Source organism: Podarcis cretensis, assembly GCF_951804945.1.
Source record: "Podarcis cretensis genome assembly, chromosome: 11".
Taxonomy (NCBI): Eukaryota; Metazoa; Chordata; class Lepidosauria; order Squamata; family Lacertidae; genus Podarcis; species Podarcis cretensis.
In genome coordinates, this window is record NC_137180.1 from 55135958 (window position 1) to 55156875 (window position 20918).

Sequence of the window (20918 nt, forward strand, 5' to 3'; positions counted from 1 at the left end):
CTTCCAATCAGCAAGCCCTAGGCTCAGTGGTTTAGACCACAGCATCACCCCGGTGGGAGTGCTCATAACATGTACCTAATTTTGGTGTGCCCTTTAGAAGAGAAACGTGTCTACTATTTACATATATCTTCAGACACTAGTAAATCTGGAGAACTTTGGACAAATCTATGGCGTGGCCACATTTGTGCGTGTTCACCATTCTTTATTGTCTGAAGAAACTGCTGGGTGCAAATCAGTTCTTGCATAAGAATATTCTGCAGATTTGCACTAATATCCTGGAGTCTGGTCAGGTCAGTATTTTGATACACAGGTCAACGCATCGCCTTGCTATGTCCTGCATTCTCCAACACCCCCCCTCGCTCTTTCACAGGAGGGAATTGATGTTGTGATCAAAGAATCAGTTGACTCATTTTCCATCCCTTCCCCTGCTTCCCATAGCTTAATTGGGTGGAGAAGCACAGCCTCAGCACAACTGGAAAGCACTTGACTATTTATTTTGAAACAACAGCTCTAATTGTACATGTCCTAGCTGGGGGTTGCAAGGAGGGGTACTGAAGAATGTGTGGACACGCTCTCTCCCTCTCCCCGGGCCCCAAACAAACCAAATCCCGCCAAAAATAGATTTAGCAGTACTTTCTTCTTCTTCTTCTTCTTCTTCTTCTTCTTCTTCTTCTTCTTCTTCTTCTATCCCTTAGCTCAAAACAGCTCTCTCTGCAACAGTTTTAGCCAAATTATGAAGCGGCAGACCAGTGGGAACTCTGATCTACCACTCCAGAAGCCATCACCCGAGTTTTGCACTCGCTGTTCCCAGCGGTGCGCTTGGACTGCACCACTTAAGGCACGTCAAAAGTGGTGGCTCACTAGATTGAATGCTCCTCCACAAAATCCCTACACATACAGAATTAGGTGTCAGAGACAGAGTCTAGACTAGCATGGCAAGCTACTTTTCTAGGTACGGGGAATATTTGCCTGGAGACCTATGTGTCCATACAATCAACCTTCAGGCCAGGAGTCTGGGGAGGGCATTCTGGGTTCCCCTGGCCACTCATGGACTTCAGCTGTTTAGCTGCGATTCCTGCATTGGAGGGGGCTGGACTAGATGATCGCTGAGGCTCCCTTTCCTTCTGCAGTTCTTGGATTCTACTCAGCACCTGCTCCTTTTAGCTTCCACCATCAGATGAAAAGTCTCCTTATTCAGGAAGCCTATTGTTAATGATGCTGCTGGAATTTGTATTTATGGTTGTTGTTGTTGTTTTAAAAAAATTGTTATACTTTTCAGATATATACATTTCATTGATTTTACAAGCATTTTAAAACTTCTCTCTCTTTCTGTGGTTCCTTAAATTTATTTTTAACATTTTCTGCATATCCAAATTAACTTAACTTATTTATTTATCTTCTTTATATATATATATTCTTATGTAGCTGCAGGTTATTACAATAATCCTGCCGGTGTTTTTATCTGTTTACAATTTGTTTGTAATTATTCAATAAACCATTTCCATTCTTTTATAAAAAGTTTGTTATCTCGATTTCTTATTCTTCCGGTAAATATTGCCTTTTCTGCATATTCCGTAAGTTTTTGTATCCATTTTTCCTTTGCCGGGGCTTCTTTCCATTTTGGGGCAAGTAAAATACACAAGTAAATTTCTATACAATTTAGGCAGTTCATCCCTATAATTGCCAAGAGAAAAGCTTGTAGGTTTTTTGTGTGTGTTTTTTTACAAATGTTATTTTTAAAATTTCTTTTCCTCTTTTCCTATGTTGTATACAACATAGTTTTACCCAGAGTAGATCCACTGAAATTAATGGAAATAAGCTAGTCATGTCCACTCATTTCAATGAGTCTGCTCTGAATATTACTAATGTTGGATTCGGCACTCAGCTATTGGTTTTGTTGTCTCTCATGAGTGGTTTACGCCACTCAGTGGTGCCTTTTGAAAATGAGATCAACGTGTCAGGTGAGATTACATGAAAGAAGACTGAAATTAAAAAGGACGTTATTTCTTCTCTCTGTGGGATGTAATCCACTGAGAGCAGTTCAAACACAACATTCCTTGTAATGTTAGAGAAGACATGCAAGGGAATGTTTGGTCCAGCCAGTTGAAACTTCCTGTTCCTCCTGGCTGGAGCATCCTTCCTCTTGCATGTGATAGAAGGGTGGGCATGACCTAACCTGTCCAGGTAATAAAAGTCACGCAGCACACCTCTCTCTTTTCCACTTCCTTCCTCGTTGGACCAGCTTCTTAGCTAGGAATACTCTGCTAGCTTCTCAGCTAGCAGAAGCACTGGGATTATTCCCCCATATGGGGTAGATCCACATGTACTTATTTGTAACTAAGCCTGCCTTCAGGGATCACATTGTGCTTTTCCTGAGGTAAGCAAACTTCTTTTATTGACTTTAAATAAGATTGTGGCATCTTTATTCTTTTAAGAGGGATCCATGCGAGCTTACCAGGAACACACAATTCAATCTCAGACAGATTGAATTGTATAATAGTGAGAGGCTTACACAAGCCTGCAGCCAGCTATCTGCTGTGCATGTAAAAGGGGAATGTAAACTCTGCTAAGTAAAGGAACTTGCTAACGAAAGTTAGGAAGGATATTACTCCTGCCTCCCTGAACATTCCCACACTGTCAAGTCATAATTACCTAACCTGTACTCAAAAGACACATCCCAGAACATGTAATAAAGCCCACCTGTCACGCAAAACCTGGGTGCCCCAGGACAAAAATATCCCACTGAGCACATGGATTGACAATATGGACAGACTAGTTACCTACGAACGAATTGCATATCAGCGCAAATTAAGAATGGATAAATATGAAGAAATCTGGAAGGAATACTTAAGTGACAAGGCGGACAGTGGTGGGAAGTAATAATAATAATAATAATAATAATAATAATAATAATAATTTATTATTTGTACCCCGCCCATCTGGCTGGGTCTCCCCAGCCACTCTGGGCGGCTTCCATAAAAACCAAAAATACACTAAAATATCACAGATTAAAAACTTCCCTGAACAGGGCTGCCTTAAGATGTCTTCTGAATGTCAGGTAGTTATTTATTGCTTTGACATCTGATGGGAGGGCGTCCACAGGGCAGGCGCCACGACCGAGAAGGCCCTCTGCCTGGTTCCCTGTAGCTTTGCTTCTCGCAATGAGGGAACCGCCAGAAGGCCCTCGGCACTGGACCTCAGCGTCCGGGCAGAACGATGGAGGTGGAGACGCTCCTTCAGGTATACTGGGCCGAGGCCGTTTAGGGCTTTAAAGGTCAACACCAGCACTTTGAATTGTGCTCGGAAACGTACTGGGAGCCAATGTAGGTCTTTCAAGACCGGTGTTATGTGGTCTCGGCGGCCGCCCCCAGTCACCAGTCTAGCTGCCGCATTCTGGATTAGTTGTAGTTTCCGAGTCACCTTCAAAGGTAGCCCCATGTAGAGCGCACTGCAGTAGTCCAAGCGGGAGATAACTAGAGCATGCACCACTCTGGCGAGACAGTCCGCAGGCAGGTAGGGTCTCAGCCTGCGTACCAGGGGGGGAGGAGAGGTGGGGAAATATTGTTAAAAAGGTGGAGTTAGAGGTATATCAGTACTCAAATCTGAATTGTTAAATTGTGTTATTAGTGTTATTGTGGTTTTTGTTGTATATGTTTTTTGTTGTTGTTGTTTGTATTGAAAAAAATGATTAAATAAAAAATAATAATCCCAGAACATGTAATAAATCCCACCTGTCACTCAAAACCTGGGTGCCCCAGGACAAAGGCAGAGGCCAGGGCGTCTTCAAAGAAAGTGGGGCCAAACCTCTTAAAACAGGGAACTTGGAAAATATGGAACTATCGTCGTAAAAGTGGGGGGTTTGGGGGGGGGGAGCGGTGAGGGAAAGGCAAAACCTCTCGGACCCATGCTTAGAAAGCACAGGGCCAGTGGAAAACCCCGAGGTGCAGGGCAAACAGGAGTGTGGACAAGGCCTTAGTCTATGCACAGCCAACGCTACCAGGTCCTCAGAGCAGAAATATTTTGGAAGGCCAAGCGTTAGAATCCATTATTAATGAACCTTGTTATTTATTTAGAGAAAGCTGCATGTGGCCAGCTTACCCAGAGTGTCAAAATCCTGCCGTCTTGCAAAACAAATAATGGGCAAGGATAGGATAATAATAACCACCATGAAAGCAGAGATGAAAGAAAGGCTGTCGGGTCAAACTGAAAAGGAGGGATGTTTATTTGTCAAGTAGCATCAGGGGGTGCACTCGATTCCTGAACAAATATGGATGGCCCTGTTTCCAGCTGCTGGCGATGGACTCGGACAACAGCCTTCCAGCAGGTGGGGAAACTTCTTGTTCTCGCCAGGTTATTTTTTTATAAGCACTTTGGACCCCTCCAGGCATCCTTCCTATTGTGCATTCTTGATGATTTGTGCTTGTGATGCTATCCAGGCAGTTATTCGCAATCCCACTTTCAATTCTCTTTACCATTATCCCACACTTTCCGGTATATTTTGCCATCACGTTCCTAATCTGCAAAAAAAATCCAGGGTGTTTTGGTTTCTTAAGTGGTTTGTTACACAAGACCGCCGGATTCAATTGCACAACCTAAATTCACCAGTACAGTTGTACCTTGGTTGTTGAACGCCTTGGTACTCAAATGTTTTGGCTCCCGAACGCCACAAACCCGGAAGTAAGTGTTCTGGTTTGCGAACGTTTTTTGGAAGCTGAACATCTGTTTCGGCTGTCGGCATTGTTTTTGGGGCCAATCAGAAGCCGCGCCTTGGTTTGCAAACGTTTTGGAAGTCGAACAGACTTCCGGAACTAATTTCATTTGACAACCAAGGTACGACTGTGTACAACTGAATCATACCTGCAAAATACCTGGCAATCTGAAAGCCAACTAAAACGCTCAGCATTTTACACTCAGCCTAAATGGACGTCCACGGCTGAGCTATTGCATTTAAACAAGCTTCTTTCCAACAAAGAAAGAAAGAAAGAAAGAAAGAAAGAAAGAAAGAAAGAAAGAAAATTTGAGACCTACCAGCAAGAACTGAAGACCTACCAGCAAAGAGCATCTTTCCAGTCAGCATCTCTGCTAGAATACAGCCAGCTGCCCACATGTCAATTGCTTTGGTGTAGTTGTTTGGTGAAAGCAGCAGGCGAGGAGATCGATACCATTTTGTCACCAGCCCTTCTGAGAGGTAACCCTGCAAGAGAAAGAAATATTCTTTTACACCCACACGTATATAAATCATCATGGAAACGATAATTTGGCCTAAGGTACCTAATACAGGCACGTTGCACTGCACATCAGCATCTTACATGGGGGTTCGGTTCCACGGGTAACACGGACACACAAAATTTGCGTTTGGTCAGAATCACGTTACTGTTGGAGCCACCTCGCAGCTAGCAGCCTGTCTTCAATATGGCGGACGATGAGAGGGAGGCTAGAACTGGCACACTGAGCAGGCCTTGCTGGAGTAAGGCCAAGCATTCATCCACTTGGGGTTACCTGGCCCAAAGAAAGCTTTTAAGCTCTCAGCCTTGCTCCACAGGGAAGGTCCCCTTGGCACACTGGCTCTAGGACCTAAATATTTTTTGGAGGAGCAAAGGAGCCAGGGCCTCATAGAGCTGGCACCTATGCCCACCATGCCCACTTATAGAACATGCACTGATTGGAAATGAAGTGATAGGACCAGCCCAAAACCTCTGCAGGTCCTACAAGTATTGAAAGCGTCATCACGTGTGAATGTCCCTATAGCATCATGAGAACCAATCATCATGAAAGCACAATATGGAGGACATCTAGAGAAGCCTTTAGCCACCAGGCTGTAGTTGTCAACGTCTTTTGAGTACAGGTCTCTAAGAACTGCTTCTTTATGGAGACATTTACAGCCTCCTGGGCCCAGCCAACTGGCCTTTCACTGCTAGCTGCCGTAGTAGGCAAAGATGGAGAGCTGGCCTTGACCAAATACCTTCTCCACAAGCCCCAATAACTGAAATGCATCCAATGAAACTGGACCAGATGGGTGCTCAGAATATCTCCTCTGTATTAAACCGCAGAATTCAGAAGTGAGCAACTCTGAACATTCAAAGAGCACAACCTGCCATTGTTACTGTGGGTATTGATTTGAGAGCTCCAGGAAGATTCTCTCTTCCTGCTCTTCCACAAAGCTGTAGGGCATTTGCTAAGATAATACTTCTTGCATCTTTCTTCTCCCTTGCAGAACCATAGCGGTTATTCTAATGCACGCAATGCCTTTTCATTATTAATTGCTAAACAGCCTGCCTATCTGACGTCTTAGGGATGAATAACTTAATCCAACTCAACAGCTGGCTGGAGGCATCCTCTTTCATGCACCGATGCGTTCATGAAAGGAGCAGGTACACTCCAGCTCCCAGCTTAAAAGGGACACTTACACAGCTCTCAATGCAGGAAAACTGGAACCCAAGAGAGCCGGCTGTAAGATAATGAGCCTCGGGCTGGTTCAGTCACCGGACCAGTGGGCTGGCGACCCTGGGAAATTCGTACTGCTCTTTGCTGATTAGAAACTCTACCCCAAAGTGAAAGCAGCCCTTCCCAGAGCTCAGCTGCAAAACCTAATATGACACAAGAGAGGTAGAAGGAAGGATATCATAGCTTAGTTGGTAGAGCATGAGACTCTTAATGTCAGGGCTGTGGGTTCGAGTCACGCTTTGGGCAAAAGATTCCTGCATTGCAGAGGGCTAGATGATCCTTGTGGTCCCTTCCAACTTTGCCAGTTCTATGCCCCACTCCCATTTTTTTTTTCTGGTGCTGCCACTGGTAGTACTAAGATCACTAATTGCATCATTTTTGAAGCTAACAATTGTGACGTTAATATATGAGAGTGCTGGAGGTGAAATAGTTAAACAGGTTACCCAATCAGGACCCAGGGGGTGGAGTCAGAGGCACTATAAAACCAGCTCTGGGAGGGGCAAAGGGAAGAGTTCGTTGGGAGTTGGGTGGTTGGTTGGAGTGGGAGTGACTTGGGATAGAGTCTGTGGGTAGGGTGAGTTAGTGTAGCGAAATAAGCTGAGTCAGGAGCAGTTAGGGGCTAGGAAGACAAGTAAATATCTGAGAGGTGGTTCAGTGAGTGAGAGAAGGTAGTGGAAGTTATAGGTCTGGATAGGCACCCTATGACTGCAATTGACCAATACCGTTTATGAAACCACACGCTTGTTAAACTGCAATAAATAAACAGAAGTTTATGTTCCGATTTAACCCTGACTGGACTCAGTATTATCCCAGGTAGGGCCTGGGTGGTGGCAGCGAGAAATAAAGTGGTGGCACAGGGATCAATAGATGGCGAAACGTCCGGGGACCCTGTGTGATCACCAGAACAATCAGCAAAGGTTATACGACATTGCATCAAGGGATGGTTATACCTCACCTTCTAGTGCATTTTTTCACCCCCTTACTTATTGCAAAATGTCCTTGGGGAGGGAGTCTGATATGCAAGAGCGACAAAGCCACTTCAACTGAGGAACCTAAATTTGTCACTACGGTAATGAATCCCACCCACAAAGTAGCAACAGTCTCAAATTGGCTCCAATGCTTGTGAGCAAAAATAGGAAGGGGAGAAAAGAAACAGAATGGAATGCAATTTGCTACAGGTTCTATTAAGCAATGCAAGGGACACACAAAGCATACTACCTCTTTGCTTTCTCTCTGCGACCATGTGCTGCTGTTCTAATTTATAACTATGAATTTCCATTCAACACGTCTCTCTGCACTTAAAAGGCCACTTTAATTTTTCTCTCCCCAAGATAGGCAAGTAATTGAGACCAATTTGCTGAGCTCCTTTGCAGCCAGCTTGTTTACAGCTTTTGTCTTATTGCTAATGCTGCTGATGATTATGAAGACTCCATCAGAGATGGTCCTTTTCCAGACAGACTCTACAATTAATTCATTTCCACAGAGCTTCTCTCCTTTGTTGAGAATAAAACACATGCATGGAAGGAAGGAAGGAAGGAAGGAAGGAAGGAAGGAAGGAAGAAAGACTTATTGCCTAGGTCTTGACACAGGATCTTCTGGGGTTGTAGGTAAGAGGCTATTAGTGGACCTCTCAACTAATGAGTATTGGAGGAGGAAAATGAATACAAAGCCCAAAAGTCACCATTGCCTTCAGAGCTGCATGCTCCATCACTCCCAGTATGTACTTTGGGCAGACCAGTAATGTGATTTGGTAGGAATGCTTCTTGTCACACACATAATGCAATAGTAGATCCATTTTTCTCCTGGGACATCAGCTGGCCTGTTTATTGAGCATCCTGACTGTTTGCAGGGAGATAAGATGAGACTGGCTATTTAATGACCATTCATTCTGATTTGTTTGTGGGGAGGTTAGATGAGGCTGCATCCAAGCAGGTGTTATCTTGTATTTTCCCGGGTATATTTTCCTGCCACTTTCCTTGTTGCAAAAAACTTTCAGGAAAGTGGGTTTGTTGTGCACAACCATTCCATCAGTAGTAATTTTCTGGAAGGTGATAGAATCCCAGCTGAAAACGTCGACAGTCTGGAAGGGCCCTGAGTGCATAGGAGCCAACTCCTGGGGGGCCAAGGTCCCTTTTCCCCCTCCCCAATAAAATATTTGAGCCCCTCCCCCAAGTTGATGGGCACTGCCATTCAAATGGTGTTTGCGGCCACATCTTGTGATCGATTACGCAGGGCGAGACTTACCTGCTTCCACCTTGTATTTTATTCAAGTTGGCACCCCTGCCTGAGTATTTGAACCCAGTTCTCCCCAACATTAGTCTGATTCTCTGACCATTACACCACACTGCCTCTCAATATGCAAGCAGCAGGGAGACCTTCCTGAAATGTAGACGCAGAAACAGCCTGGATTTAGGGTAATTCAATGTGCAGTTGCTGCACGTGTTGTAGAATCTCTTTGCACAAGATCACAAACCCACAAGGGACCGGGTGGTTGCTGTGCACGAGAACCTCGTTCTGCATGCGAAAGAAGCCAGCGTGCAGGTCTTGTGGGGAGGGAGCATTGCCTGATGAACAAACAGGCACTGATCTCTCACTGCTCACAAACAGCGCTGCAGCTGCCTTCGCTGGCATGTGTGGAGAGAAGCAGTTCGCAGGCTAATGCAATGTGACAGTTGCTTTATGACCCAGCCAGCACCCTTAGAAAGGAGGGGGGAAGAATACTGCTAACTTCCTCATCAGTCTGTCTGTACTTTTCCAGGATCCGCATCCAGCCCCGCAGGGTAGTCCCATCCTAGGAACTGAGGTGATGCAGTAAAATGAAAATATTCAGCTGCGGCACATTTATGTAACCTTCCTCTAGGTAATTTGGTCTCTGATCACTCTGTCAGATTCCAGACATTGCTATGGCACAAGAAGTCTGATCCTTGCAGTCTGGGCTTTGCAAACGAGAACGAACCGAAGCCCTAGTTTTGTTGTCAAGTAAGGATGGGGGAGGGGGGAATGGGATTCCGTTTGCATTTAAAGGCGAACCTGCCTAATTCACATTTCCCAAAACAGCCATCCCTCGAAATTTGCGCTTCTCAGAATTTTGCTGCACCATCCTCCAGTCAAGTAATGTATACAAAAATGCATACACTAGGGTGAAGTGTACATTGAAGTGCATATATTAATGGAAACAATAACGCATTATATTAGGGAGGAATTGCTTTGCAAAAAATGTATGTATTAGGGAAAACTGCACGCAAGCAACATTTGTGTAGTAGGAGAAAGTCACACTAAAATGCTGGTGTATTTTCTTGAGGGCTTTTTTTAAAAAACAACAACCACAAACTACAGTAGTACCTCAGTTTTCAAGCGTCTCGGAAGCCGAAAACCCAGAAATAATTGCTTCCGTTTTTGAACGCACCTCGGAAGTCAAACGACTTCCGCTGCATGTTTTTCAATTTTCTCCGTTGACTTTGGAGACCACCCTTTGCTCCTCGGTTGTCAAACGTTTTGGAAGTCGAATGGTCTTCTGAAATGGATTACGTTCAACAACCAAGGTACCACTGTAATGTGGAAATTTGGAGAACTGAACTTTAGATGGGACAAATGAGAAACTGAAATAGATTCGCCCATCGCTACTGTTGTGTTGTGGGGAAAGAGAAAGGTTGATGTTGCCAGCCTTCGTGATGCATTTGCAGACATCTTTGGATTTGATATCCCGCTTTATCTTTGGATCTTTGGATTTGATATCCCGCTTTATCTTTGGATCTTTGGATTTGATATCCCGCTTTATCTTTGGATCTTTGGATTTGATATCCCGCTTTATCTTTGGATCTTTGGATTTGATATCCCGCTTTATCTTTGGATCTTTGGATTTGATATCCCGCTTTATAGGCCCTATGGAGTCTCAAAGCGGCTAACAATCTCCTTTCCCTTCTTCCCCCGAAACAAACACTCTGTGAGGTGAGTGAGGCTAAGAGACTTCAAAAAAGTGTGACTAGCCCAAGGTGTGACTAGCCCACATGCAGCAGCTGCATGTGGAGGAGCGGGGAATCGAACCTGGTTCACCAGATTACGAGTCCACCACTCTTAACCACCACACCACGCTGGCTCTCTCCTTTGTAACACAGAGTTGGTTTGCCAATGGGCCTGGTGCCTGAAGCCAGCTCTCTGTAGAGCACGTCCTTAGGAATCATGCCATCTTCCATGTTGTGGACATGACAAAACCAGGAGTGTGAACATGCTGGGAATGTGGACTTGGGAGAGCATCATTGCCGTTTGGAGCATCAACAAAACTGGGACTAAACAAACAAGCCCTGGAACAATTGTGAAATGAGAAGTTGCAGGATTTTAGGAAGTTATGGGATGGGCACTGATTGGAAAGGAAGTAGTATGTCCGCTCTGGAACATTTGCAGCCCAGCCGCAAACAGTATGGAAAGTGGGGTCACATGTCACTTCCCAAATACCATTATAAGCACAAACCAACATCAACGCACAATAAAAAGGACGTCTGCTGGGAAAAGACCTTGCTGGTGCCATCCTCCAAGCATGGTATTTGAAAGTTTGGGAGATAGCCTTCTTAGAAAAAATTAGCATATAAATTGTGAATTGTTAAAGGTCAAAGCAAGAAAAACAGATTTCCTTCAATGTAGCACAGTTTTGTTATGCTTGTCAACGACACACGGACATGATCCACCTGGTTGATTCAATAGATGTCATGCACCTCAGGTCTCTTGATGTCTCTTTCCCGTTCCCCCTAGCAGATTAAATAAATTAGCTCAGAATTGTAATCCTTTGATATTGGAGATACCTGTGTTTCCTAATCTGCATCTTGTGCTATTGCCATTTTTTCATTTCCCCCGCTTTTTAAGTTAAAAGCATTATATTTGACATTGATCCACAGCGCAGCTTTGTGATATGTTTCTTTGTTCTGTCTGGATTAAAATAAATAAAAATGTATACCAAAAAGGGGAGTGGGGAGGATGTTTATAGAGGGGCCTCTGGTCTAACTACTGCATAAGCTTTGTGCAAGCAAATCACGATGAATGCTCAAAGGATAGGTTGTTCAGAGGAGCCCAAGGATGCATCGAAGTTTCATACTGTGGCATTTGCCCTCCTAGGTGGGTCATAAGAAAAGGGTTAAATGAGTGTGAAGTGATTGGCCAGTGGGAACCCAAGGAGAGGAGTTAGAGTTAGAGTTGGAGTTGTTGGGAAGTCAGTTGGGAGGTGGAGAAGGAAGAGGGAGGATAAGTCTGTGGGTTGGTCTAGTTTTGATGTGAGAGTGAGAGAAACTGTTAGGAGTCAGATAGACAGTTGGGATAATCAGTTAGAAGTTATTAGGAAGGTATAGAGGCCGGTATAGAAACTAAGGATAAGAAACTGACAAGAAAAATTATCTGAAACCATAAACTTGGTCATGCTTATAAAATAAACTTGATTATTTGATTTAACGTTAACGACTGTCTGGACTCCGTGTGTCCCCGAGAGAAACGGGTTGGTGGCAGCGGGGAAGTGATTATAGTGGTGGCACAGGGATCAATAGACTGTCAAACGTCCGAGGACCCTGTGTGATCGCCACACATAATGTTTCATACTGCGGATGCATTTTCTGTAGATTCCTCCCAATGCCTGGGGAGGGGTAGGTGACTAGCTCTCCCTGCTCTGCTTTGTTCAACTAGGAAAGCACCCACATGGTTTTCAGTAATGAGTATGGGGAGTGAGTATCCAGCATAAATCAAGAATCTCCTTGCCAAAGTACAATTATCTTAATTAGGTGGCTGTTCCCTGTAGCTTATACATATAAACAATAGGCAGGGTGGGAAATGCCTGTTATTAAGCCTGTTTAATATTGCTTTTTCTGTTTAAAAAAAGGGGGGGGGGAATGGCACCAGCTCCCTCAGCCTGAGCCAAAGCTTTTCAGTTCCAAGGTTTTGCAGATAAAGCGTTAAGACTAAGAATATAATTGTGACAGAAGAGTTAAAACAATGCACAGACGGTCGCACAGATACTACTGGCCCAGAGATGGAAGAGCCAACCCCGACCAGAGAAGAATGGCAAATCAAGATGATGGACTACGCCGAAATGGCAAAACTAACTGGGAAGCTCAGAAATCAAGAAGACAAGCACTTTTTAAAAAATTGGGGAAAGTTTATAATTTACATAAGAGACCACTGAAAGCAGGTTAAAACATTGGCAGGATTTTAACCACACTTGTAAAGTAACAAATACTATGGGTAATTCAGAAGGAAAAATACTTGGATAAATATTGATAAGCAGTTGTAAATATTTTCATTAGGACCCATGGAAGGGATGGGGAGAAGTCAGGAGATTCAGAGTAATCTCATTCTTTAGATTGCGAATTGTTGTTTGTTGTATGTTTAATTTTTTAAAATATCAAATAAAAACTTATTTTTTAAAAAAACAACAACACAATGCACAGATGTATACTTTGATCTCTACACTAAGGAGAGGAAACCTAAAACATGGCGGCTAACTCTATCACCCCACCCCAACACCGGTTGCTTCCAAGAGACTATTAAGCATTCATTCTGATTTGTTTGCAGGTAGATTACATGACCTCCGAGGATGTGGACAGGCTTGGACGAGTGAAGCCAACCACCTGTCTCCTGGATCCTTGCCCATCCTGGCTTATAAAAGCTAGCCGGGAAGGACTGGGCGATGGGCTTCGTGGGGTGGTGAATGCTTCCCTCCGTGAGGGAGCCTTCCCAGACCCGCTGAAAGAGGCCGTTATTAAACCGCTTCTTAAAAAAACATCTTTAGATGCGGCCACGATGGCCAACTATCGCCCAGTTTCAAATCTTCCATTCTTGGGCAAGGTGATTGAGCGAGTGGTGGCCGAACAACTCCAGGCACGCCTGGAAGAAGCGGACCATTTGGATCCCTTCCAGTCGGGATTCAGGCCTCATCATGGGACTGAAACTGCCTTGGTCCCACTGGTTGATGATCTTCGGCGGGCTAGGGACAAAGGTGAGAGCTGTTTCCTAGTTCTGCTGGATCTCTCAGCGGCGTTTGATACCATCAACCATAACATCCTTCTGGACCGTCTTGAGGGGCTGGGAGCTAGGGGCACTGTCATACAGTGGTTCTGCTCCTTCCTCCTGGGCCGTGTTCAGAAAGTGGTGGTGGGGGATGAGTGTTCAGACCCCTGGGCTCTCACTTGTGGGGTGCCTCAGGGTTCTGTCCTCTCCCCCATGCTTTTCAACATTTACATGCAGCCGCTGGGAGAGATCATCAGGAGGTTTGGGCTGGGTGTTCATCAGTATGCGGATGATACCCAGCTCTACCTCTCTTTTAAATCAGAACCAGTGAAGGCGGTGGAGGTCCTGTGTGAGTGTCTGGAGGCGGTTGGAGGATGGATGGCGGCTAACAGATTGAGGTTGAATCCTGACAAGACAGAAGTGCTGTTTTTGGGGGACAGGAGGCGGGCAGGTGTGGAGAATTCCCTGGTCCTGAATGGGGTAACTGTGCCCCTGAAGGACCAGGTGCGCAGCCTGGGAGTCATTTTGGACTCACAGCTATCCATGGAGGCACAGATCAAATCTGTGTCCAGGGCAGCTGTTTACCAGCTCCATCTGGTACGTAGGCTGAGACCCTATCTGCCTGTGGACTGTCTCGCCAGAGTGGTGCATGCTCTGGTTATCTCCCGCTTGGACTACTGCAATGCACTCTACGTGGGGCTACCTTTGAAGGTGACTCGGAAACTACAACTAATCCAGAATGCGGCAGCTAGACTGGTGACTGGGAGCGGCCGCCGAGACCATATAACACCGGTCTTGAAAGACCTACATTGGCTCCCAGTACGTTTCCGAGCACAATTCAAAGTGTTGGTGCTGACCTTTAAAGCCCTAAACGGCCTCGGTCCAGTATACCTGAAGGAGCGTCTCCACCCCCATCATTCTGCCTGGACGCTGAGGTCTAGCGCCGAGGGCCTTCTGGCGGTTCCCTCATTGCGAGAAGTAAAGCTATAGGGAACCAGGCAGAGGGCCTTCTCGGTAGTGGCGCCCGCCCTGTGGAACACCCTTCCAGCAGATGTCAAAGCGATTAACAACTACCTGACATTCAGAAGACATCTTAAGGCAGCCCTGTTCAGGGAAGTTTTTAACGTGTGATATGGAAGCCGCCCAGAGTGGCTGGGGAGGCCCAGCCAGATGGGCGGGGTATAAATAATAAATTATTATTATTATTATTATTATTATTATTATTATTATTATTATTATATCAGGTCAAGCAATTGTCGTTTCAAAGTTGTTTCAAAATCCAGCAGGTTGAGGTGGGGGAGTGTGTTGGTTGCACAAAGTACAGTTAACAATAATTTTTTATTTATACCCAGCCCTCCCCGGCTGGAGCTGGGTTCAGGGCGGATAACACCAGTAAAATTACAAAAAAAACATAATAAGGGGGGGAAACAATTTAAAATACAGGTTAAAAATACAATTTAAAATGCAGCCTCATTTTAATAATACCCCATAGATCAAAACCACAAGGGGAGGGAAACATAAGGGTCAGACTGAGTCCAAACCAAAGGCCAGGCGGAACAGCTCTGTCTTGCAGGCCCTTCAGAAAGATATCAAGTCCCGCAGGGCCCTAGTCTCTTGTGACAGAGCGTTCCACCAAGTCGGGGCCAGTACTGAAAAGGCCCTGGCCCTTGTTGTTGTTGTTTAGTCGTTTAGTCGTGTCCGACTCTTCGTGACCCCATGGACCAGAGAACGCCAGGCACTCCTGTCCTCCACTGCCCCCCGCAGCTTGGTCAGACTCATGCTGGTAACCTTGAAAACACTATCCAACCATCTCGTCCTCTGTCGCCCCCTTCTCCTTGTGCCCTCCATCTTTCCCAGCATCAGGGTCTTCTCCAGGGAGTCTTCTCTTCTCATGAGGTGGCCAAAGTACTGGAGCCTCAGCTTCACAATCTGTCCTTCCAGTGAGCACTCAGGGCTGATTTCCTTCAGAATGGAGAGGTTTGATCTTCTTGTAGTCCATGGGACTCTCAAGAGTCTCCTCCAGCACCATAATTCAAAAGCATCAATTCTTCGGCGATCAGCCTTCTTTATGGTCCAGCTCTCACTTCCATACATCACTACTGGGAAAACCATAGCTTTAACTATACGGACCTTTGTTGGCAAGGTGATGTCTCTACTTCTCAAGATGCTGTCTAGGCCTGTCATTGCCCTTCTCCCAAGAAGCAGGCGTCTTTTAATTTCGTGGCTGCTGTCACCATCTGCAGTGATCATGGAGCCCAAGAAAGTAAAATCTCTCACTGCCTCCATTTCTTCTCCTTCTATTTGCCAGGAGGTGATGGGACCAGTGGCCATGATCTTCGTTTTTTTGATGTTGAGCTTCAGACCATATTTTGCACTCTCCTCTTTCACCCTCAATAAAAGGTTCTTTAATTCCTCCTCACTTTCTGCCATCAAGGTTGTGTCATCTGCATATCTGAGGTTGTTGATATTTCTTCCGGCAATCTTAATTCCGGCTAGGGATTTATCCAGCCCAGCCTTTCGCATGATGAATTCTGCATATAAGTTAAATAAGCAGGGAGACAAAATGCAGCCTTGTCGTACTCCTTTCCCAATTTTGAACCAGTCAGTTGTTCCATATCCAGTTCTAACTGTAGCTTCTTGTCCCACATAGAGATTTCTCAGGAGACAGATGAGGTGATCAGGCACTCCCATTTCTTTAAGAACTTGCCATAGTTTGCCATGGTCGACACAGTCAAAGGCTTTTGCATAGTCAATGAAGCAGAAGTAAATGTCTTTCTGGAACTCTCTAGCTTTCTCCATAATCCAGCGCATGTTTGCAATTTGGTCTCTGGTTCCTCTGCCTCTTCTAAATCCAGCTTGCACTTCTGGGAGTTCTCGGTCCACATACTGCTTGAGCCTTCCTTGTAGAATTTTAAGCATAACCTTGCTAGCGTGAGAAATTAGTGCAATTGTGCGATAGTTGGAGCATTCTTTGGCACTGCCCTTCTTTGGGATTGGGATGTAGACTGATCTTCTCCAATCTTCTGGCCACTGCTGAGTTTTCCAAACTTGCTGGCATATTGAGTGTAGCACCTTAACAGCATCATCTTTTAAAATTTTAAATAGTTCAGCTGGAATACCATCACTTCCACTGGCCTTGTTATTTGCAGTGCTTTCTAAGGCCCATTTGACTTCACTCTCCAGGATGTCTGGCTCAAGGTCAGCAACCACACTACCTGGGGTATATGAGACATCCGTTTCTTTCTGGTATAATTCCTCTGTGTATTCTTGCCACCTCTTCTTGATGTCTTCTGCTTCTGTTAGGTCCTTTCCACTTTTGTCCTTTATTATGGAAATCTTTGTATGAACTGTTCCTTTCATATCTCCAATTTTCTTGAACAGATCTCTGGTTCTTCCCATTCTATTGCTTTCCTCTATTTCTTTGCATTGCTTGTTTAAGAAGGTCTTCTTGTCTCTCCTTGCTATTCTTTGGAAATCTGCATTCAATTTCCTGTATGTTTCACGATCTCCCTTGCATTTTGCTTGCCTTCTCTCCCCCGCTATTTGTAAGGCCTCATTGGACAGCCACTTTGCTTTCTTGCATTTCCTTTTCATTGGGATGGTTTTCGTTGCTGCCTCCTGTATAATGTTACGAGCCTCCATCCATAGTTCTTCAGGCACTCTGTCCACCAAATCTAAATCCTTAAACCTGTTCCTCACTTCCACTGTGTATTCATAAGGGATTTGACTTAGATTGTATCTTACCGGCCCAGTGGTTTTTCCTACTTTCTTCAGTTTAAGCTTGAATTTTGCTATAAGAAGCTGATGATCTGAGCCACAGTCAGCTCCAGGTCTTGTTTTTGCTGACTGTATAGAGCTTCTCCATCTTTGGCTGCAGAGAATATAATCAATCTGATTTCGATGCTGCCCATCTGGTGATGTCCATGTGTAGAGTCGTCTCTTGTGTTGTTGGAAAAGCGTGTTTGTGATGACCAGCTTGTTCTCTTGACAGAACTCTATTAGCCTTTGCCCTGCTTCGTTTTGATCTCCAAGGCCAAACTTGCCAGTTGTTCCTTTTATCTCTTGACTCCCTACTTTAGCATTCCAATCCCCTATAATGAGAAGAACATCCTTCTTTGGTGTCACTTCTATAAGGTGTTGTAAGTCTTCATAGAATTGGTCAATTTCAGTTTCTTCAGCACCAGTAGTTGGTGCATAAACTTGGATTACTGTGATGTTAAAAGGTCTGCCTTGGATTCGTATCGAGATCATTCTATCATTTTTGAGATTGCATCCCAGTACAGCTTTTGCCACTCTTTTGTTGACTATGAGGGCCACTCCATTTCTTTTACGGGTTTCTTGCCCACAGTAGTAGATATGATGGTCATCCGAACTGAATTCACCCATTCCCGTCCATTTTAGTTCACTGATGCCCAGGATGTCAATATTTATTCTTGCCATCTCATTTTTGACCACCTCCAACTTACCCAGGTTCATGGTTCTTACATTCCAGGTTCCTATGCAATATTTTTCTTTACAGCATTGGACTTTCCTTTCGGCCCTGGCCCTAGTTGAGACCAATCTAACCACCTTGCGACTTGGGACCTCCAAAATTTTGTCATTTGTGGACCTTAAGGTCCTCCGCGGGGCATACCAGGAGAGGTGGTCCCGTAGGTAAAGCAAAGCATGCTTTGCAAGCTAACGGCAGGCCATGGGTTCAGATTGTGGGCTTGGTGGCAGTAAACAAACCATAGTTAAAACACTGCACAAGGTTCATTCATAACACTAAGCCAGGGATAGAGAAGAGGACCTTCCCCCACCCTCCCCAGGCCAGGTTTGATAAGTGGGCAAGGCTATCCACCTGTCAGTCATCTGATGTCAGGTGACCTGTTTTTGCCTGCACAGTTTGAAATCAAACGATAACTGCACGTACACAGTGCTTTACAAGTCCCAGCAATCAGCTGGTTATCATTGCATCTGACGTCATATATAGCAGTGTTTTCCAACCTTGTGCCTCCAGCTGTTTTTGGACTACAATTCCCATCATCCATTGCCACTGGTCTTGCTAGTCAGGGATGATGGGAGTTATAGTTCCAAAACAGCTGGAGGCACAAGGTTGGGAAACACTGATATATAGCACCAGGCGTACAGTTGGTGGGCATGGTTTGGTCAAAACAGTTTCGCAGACCAAATGGGCAGACCTGGTGAGCCTAATCAGATCTGCAGACCAGATATTAATTAATTAATTAATTAATTAATTAATTAATAACAGGTAATGCTCAGAAGTAGGTCCACACACATACACATGGATCTTGATTACATTCTCAAGGTCTGATACGCAGCCTTTACACATAAACGCTACTTAAACACCTCAAACCCCGTTAACGTTAATATACATTTGAGACCGCCTCATAACATACAAGTTCTGATTAAATCCTAATGTTTACCAACCTAAACATTTAGCACCATAGATCTATGACAGCATGACTTGTAGGTCTCAATTAAACACCCTTGTTTTCACTCGGCGCTTTTCAACAGAAAACAGACAAGAGGATCTGAGCCATCGCTGAGCCAACGCTGGGAACGGTGCCTGCTACTGATGACGCGTCTTCCCTCAAATTAGACGAGGCAAAAGATGGAGCACCCTCCTGCTAGCTTAGGACATCTGGCCGTAGGAGGGAAAGAAGCAGGACTTGTGAGCTGGGAACTCCCGTTCCATATGGCAAGAGTTGTACTCGGAGCTGCTGTAAAATGGCACCACATGGTCCAATCAGCCCGCCTACGGCATCAAGTGTACAGTAACAACCACTCTATGCACCCAAGAGAAGGAATGAGAGAGAGACACACAGAGGAACCCTTTGGGTCCCTTCCAACAATCCTATGATTTCATTATTTCTGCCTACCTGCACCCATTACTCACGGCCATCTCCCATACACTCAGTGGGTGGTGGAAGGCTGAAAGGTAGTTGTTGGTGACTCTCTGGTGGGTGTTGTGGTATCATTCTGCACGGCTATAGTCACGAATACTTGTTCCCGGGGTGCATCATTTCTTCTCAGGGTGGGCTCAGGGGCCTCCACACAGCAGGCTGTGAGCCACAAACTATGCACAACAACACATAATTCTCTACTGTCTGGGGAGGTGCTGAAAACCAGCCACTCTGGGAACGATATCCCCTCCATTGAGCAGGCCCATTCACTGCAGGGATACCAACCAGACAGGACTGCTGCCAGGGGCTGGACTGAGGAGGAAGGGTGGGGAACACCCCACCCCACCCCTCTCCCGAACCTTCCCTAGAACAGGAGGACAGTATAGATTTAGAACAGTGGTTTGCAGAAGGGCATAGTTCAGAGGCTGCAGAGGGCAGAAGCTGGGAAATATTGGGAAAGGAATAGCAGGAAGAAGAAGCTCCAGACACAGACTCAGTGTCCTTGGAAAGCATTCCTCTCCCAGGACCAGGCGTGCATTGAGGGTAGTAGAACAGAGAGCCCAGAGGCAGAAAGCTCAGATTAACCGACAGAGGAGTGACGTCAAACAGGGGAGACATAGTGGGGTGTGGACTTTACTTGGAGCAACGCCATTATTTAGGGAAGACTGCACCCCTTTGTCGCTCTCTGTGAATTACTGAATACATTGCTTGGTAATAACTTTTATCGTTTCTCTGCTTCTTGGCTGCCACTGTGGGAGGGATCTGATTCCCTGAAGCCTGACAACCGCCATCAAGAAAACTCACCTCATAATGGCTTGGCCACAAAGGGGAGAAAAGTCAGTCGCTCCACACTGTGTGTGTTAATGTGTGATTTTGTGGAAGTGGCTAGCTCTGGCCACACCTACTGGAACATGCCCCGCCAACCAATCTGTGGGATGCAATCCACTGAGAGCAGTCAAGTACAACATTCCTTGTTTTGCTAGAGTGGATGTGCAAGGGAATGTTTGGTCCAGCCAGTCGAACTTTCTGTTTCTCCTAGCCTGGAGAGGCCTTCCTTGCATGTGACTAGTGGGTGGGTGTGACCTTTCCAGACCTGGTAAACGGACAAGGCATGCTGGCACTGCCTTCTCTTTTCCATATTCCTTTCGTCCTGCGAACTTCCCGGACTGCTAACTGCAGTCACTAGGTCAACGCATATATGGGGTAAACCAGTTTGTATATGCTTGTAACTTTAAGCCTTAAGCCTGCCTTCAGGGATCACACTGTGCTCTGCCTGATCGTGAGTAAACTTTCCTTTTATTGCTTATGAATAAGACTGTGGCGTCTTTATTCTTTTAGGAGGGAGTTAAAAAGGGGGTCTTACCAGGAACATACAATTCAATCTGACGGAGATTGAATTGCATAATAGTAAGAGGTTCTAATGAGCCTGCAACCAGATTTCTGCTGTGCATGTAAACTCTGCTAAGTAAAGAAACTTGCTAATGCAAGATAGGAAGAATATTAATAAACAATATATCCTCTCCTGCCACCCTGAACATTCCCACAAAATCACCCCTGCCTGTGACCAACCAAGGGCCCAAAAGG

General features: G+C 45.2%; 2 protein-coding genes across 5 annotated transcripts in view; both read right to left on the minus strand.

The window, feature by feature from the left end:
- ELAC1 (elaC ribonuclease Z 1) overlaps positions 1 to 20918 on the minus strand; it is a 218386-nt gene that overhangs the window by 70176 nt on the left and 127292 nt on the right. The gene's annotated exons all lie outside the window — the stretch shown is intronic.
- Positions 1 to 20918, minus strand: part of MAPK4 (mitogen-activated protein kinase 4) — a 93720-nt gene that overhangs the window by 7948 nt on the left and 64854 nt on the right. For 3 of the 4 annotated variants that reach the window (XM_079994899.1, XM_079994898.1, XM_079994897.1), the window contains exon 3: positions 5029 to 5194. In XM_079994899.1, the coding sequence (XP_079851025.1) occupies positions 5029 to 5194 (166 nt within the window). The remainder of the gene's footprint in view (positions 1 to 5028; positions 5195 to 20918) is intronic. The other variant, XM_079994900.1, reaches the window with a different exon arrangement.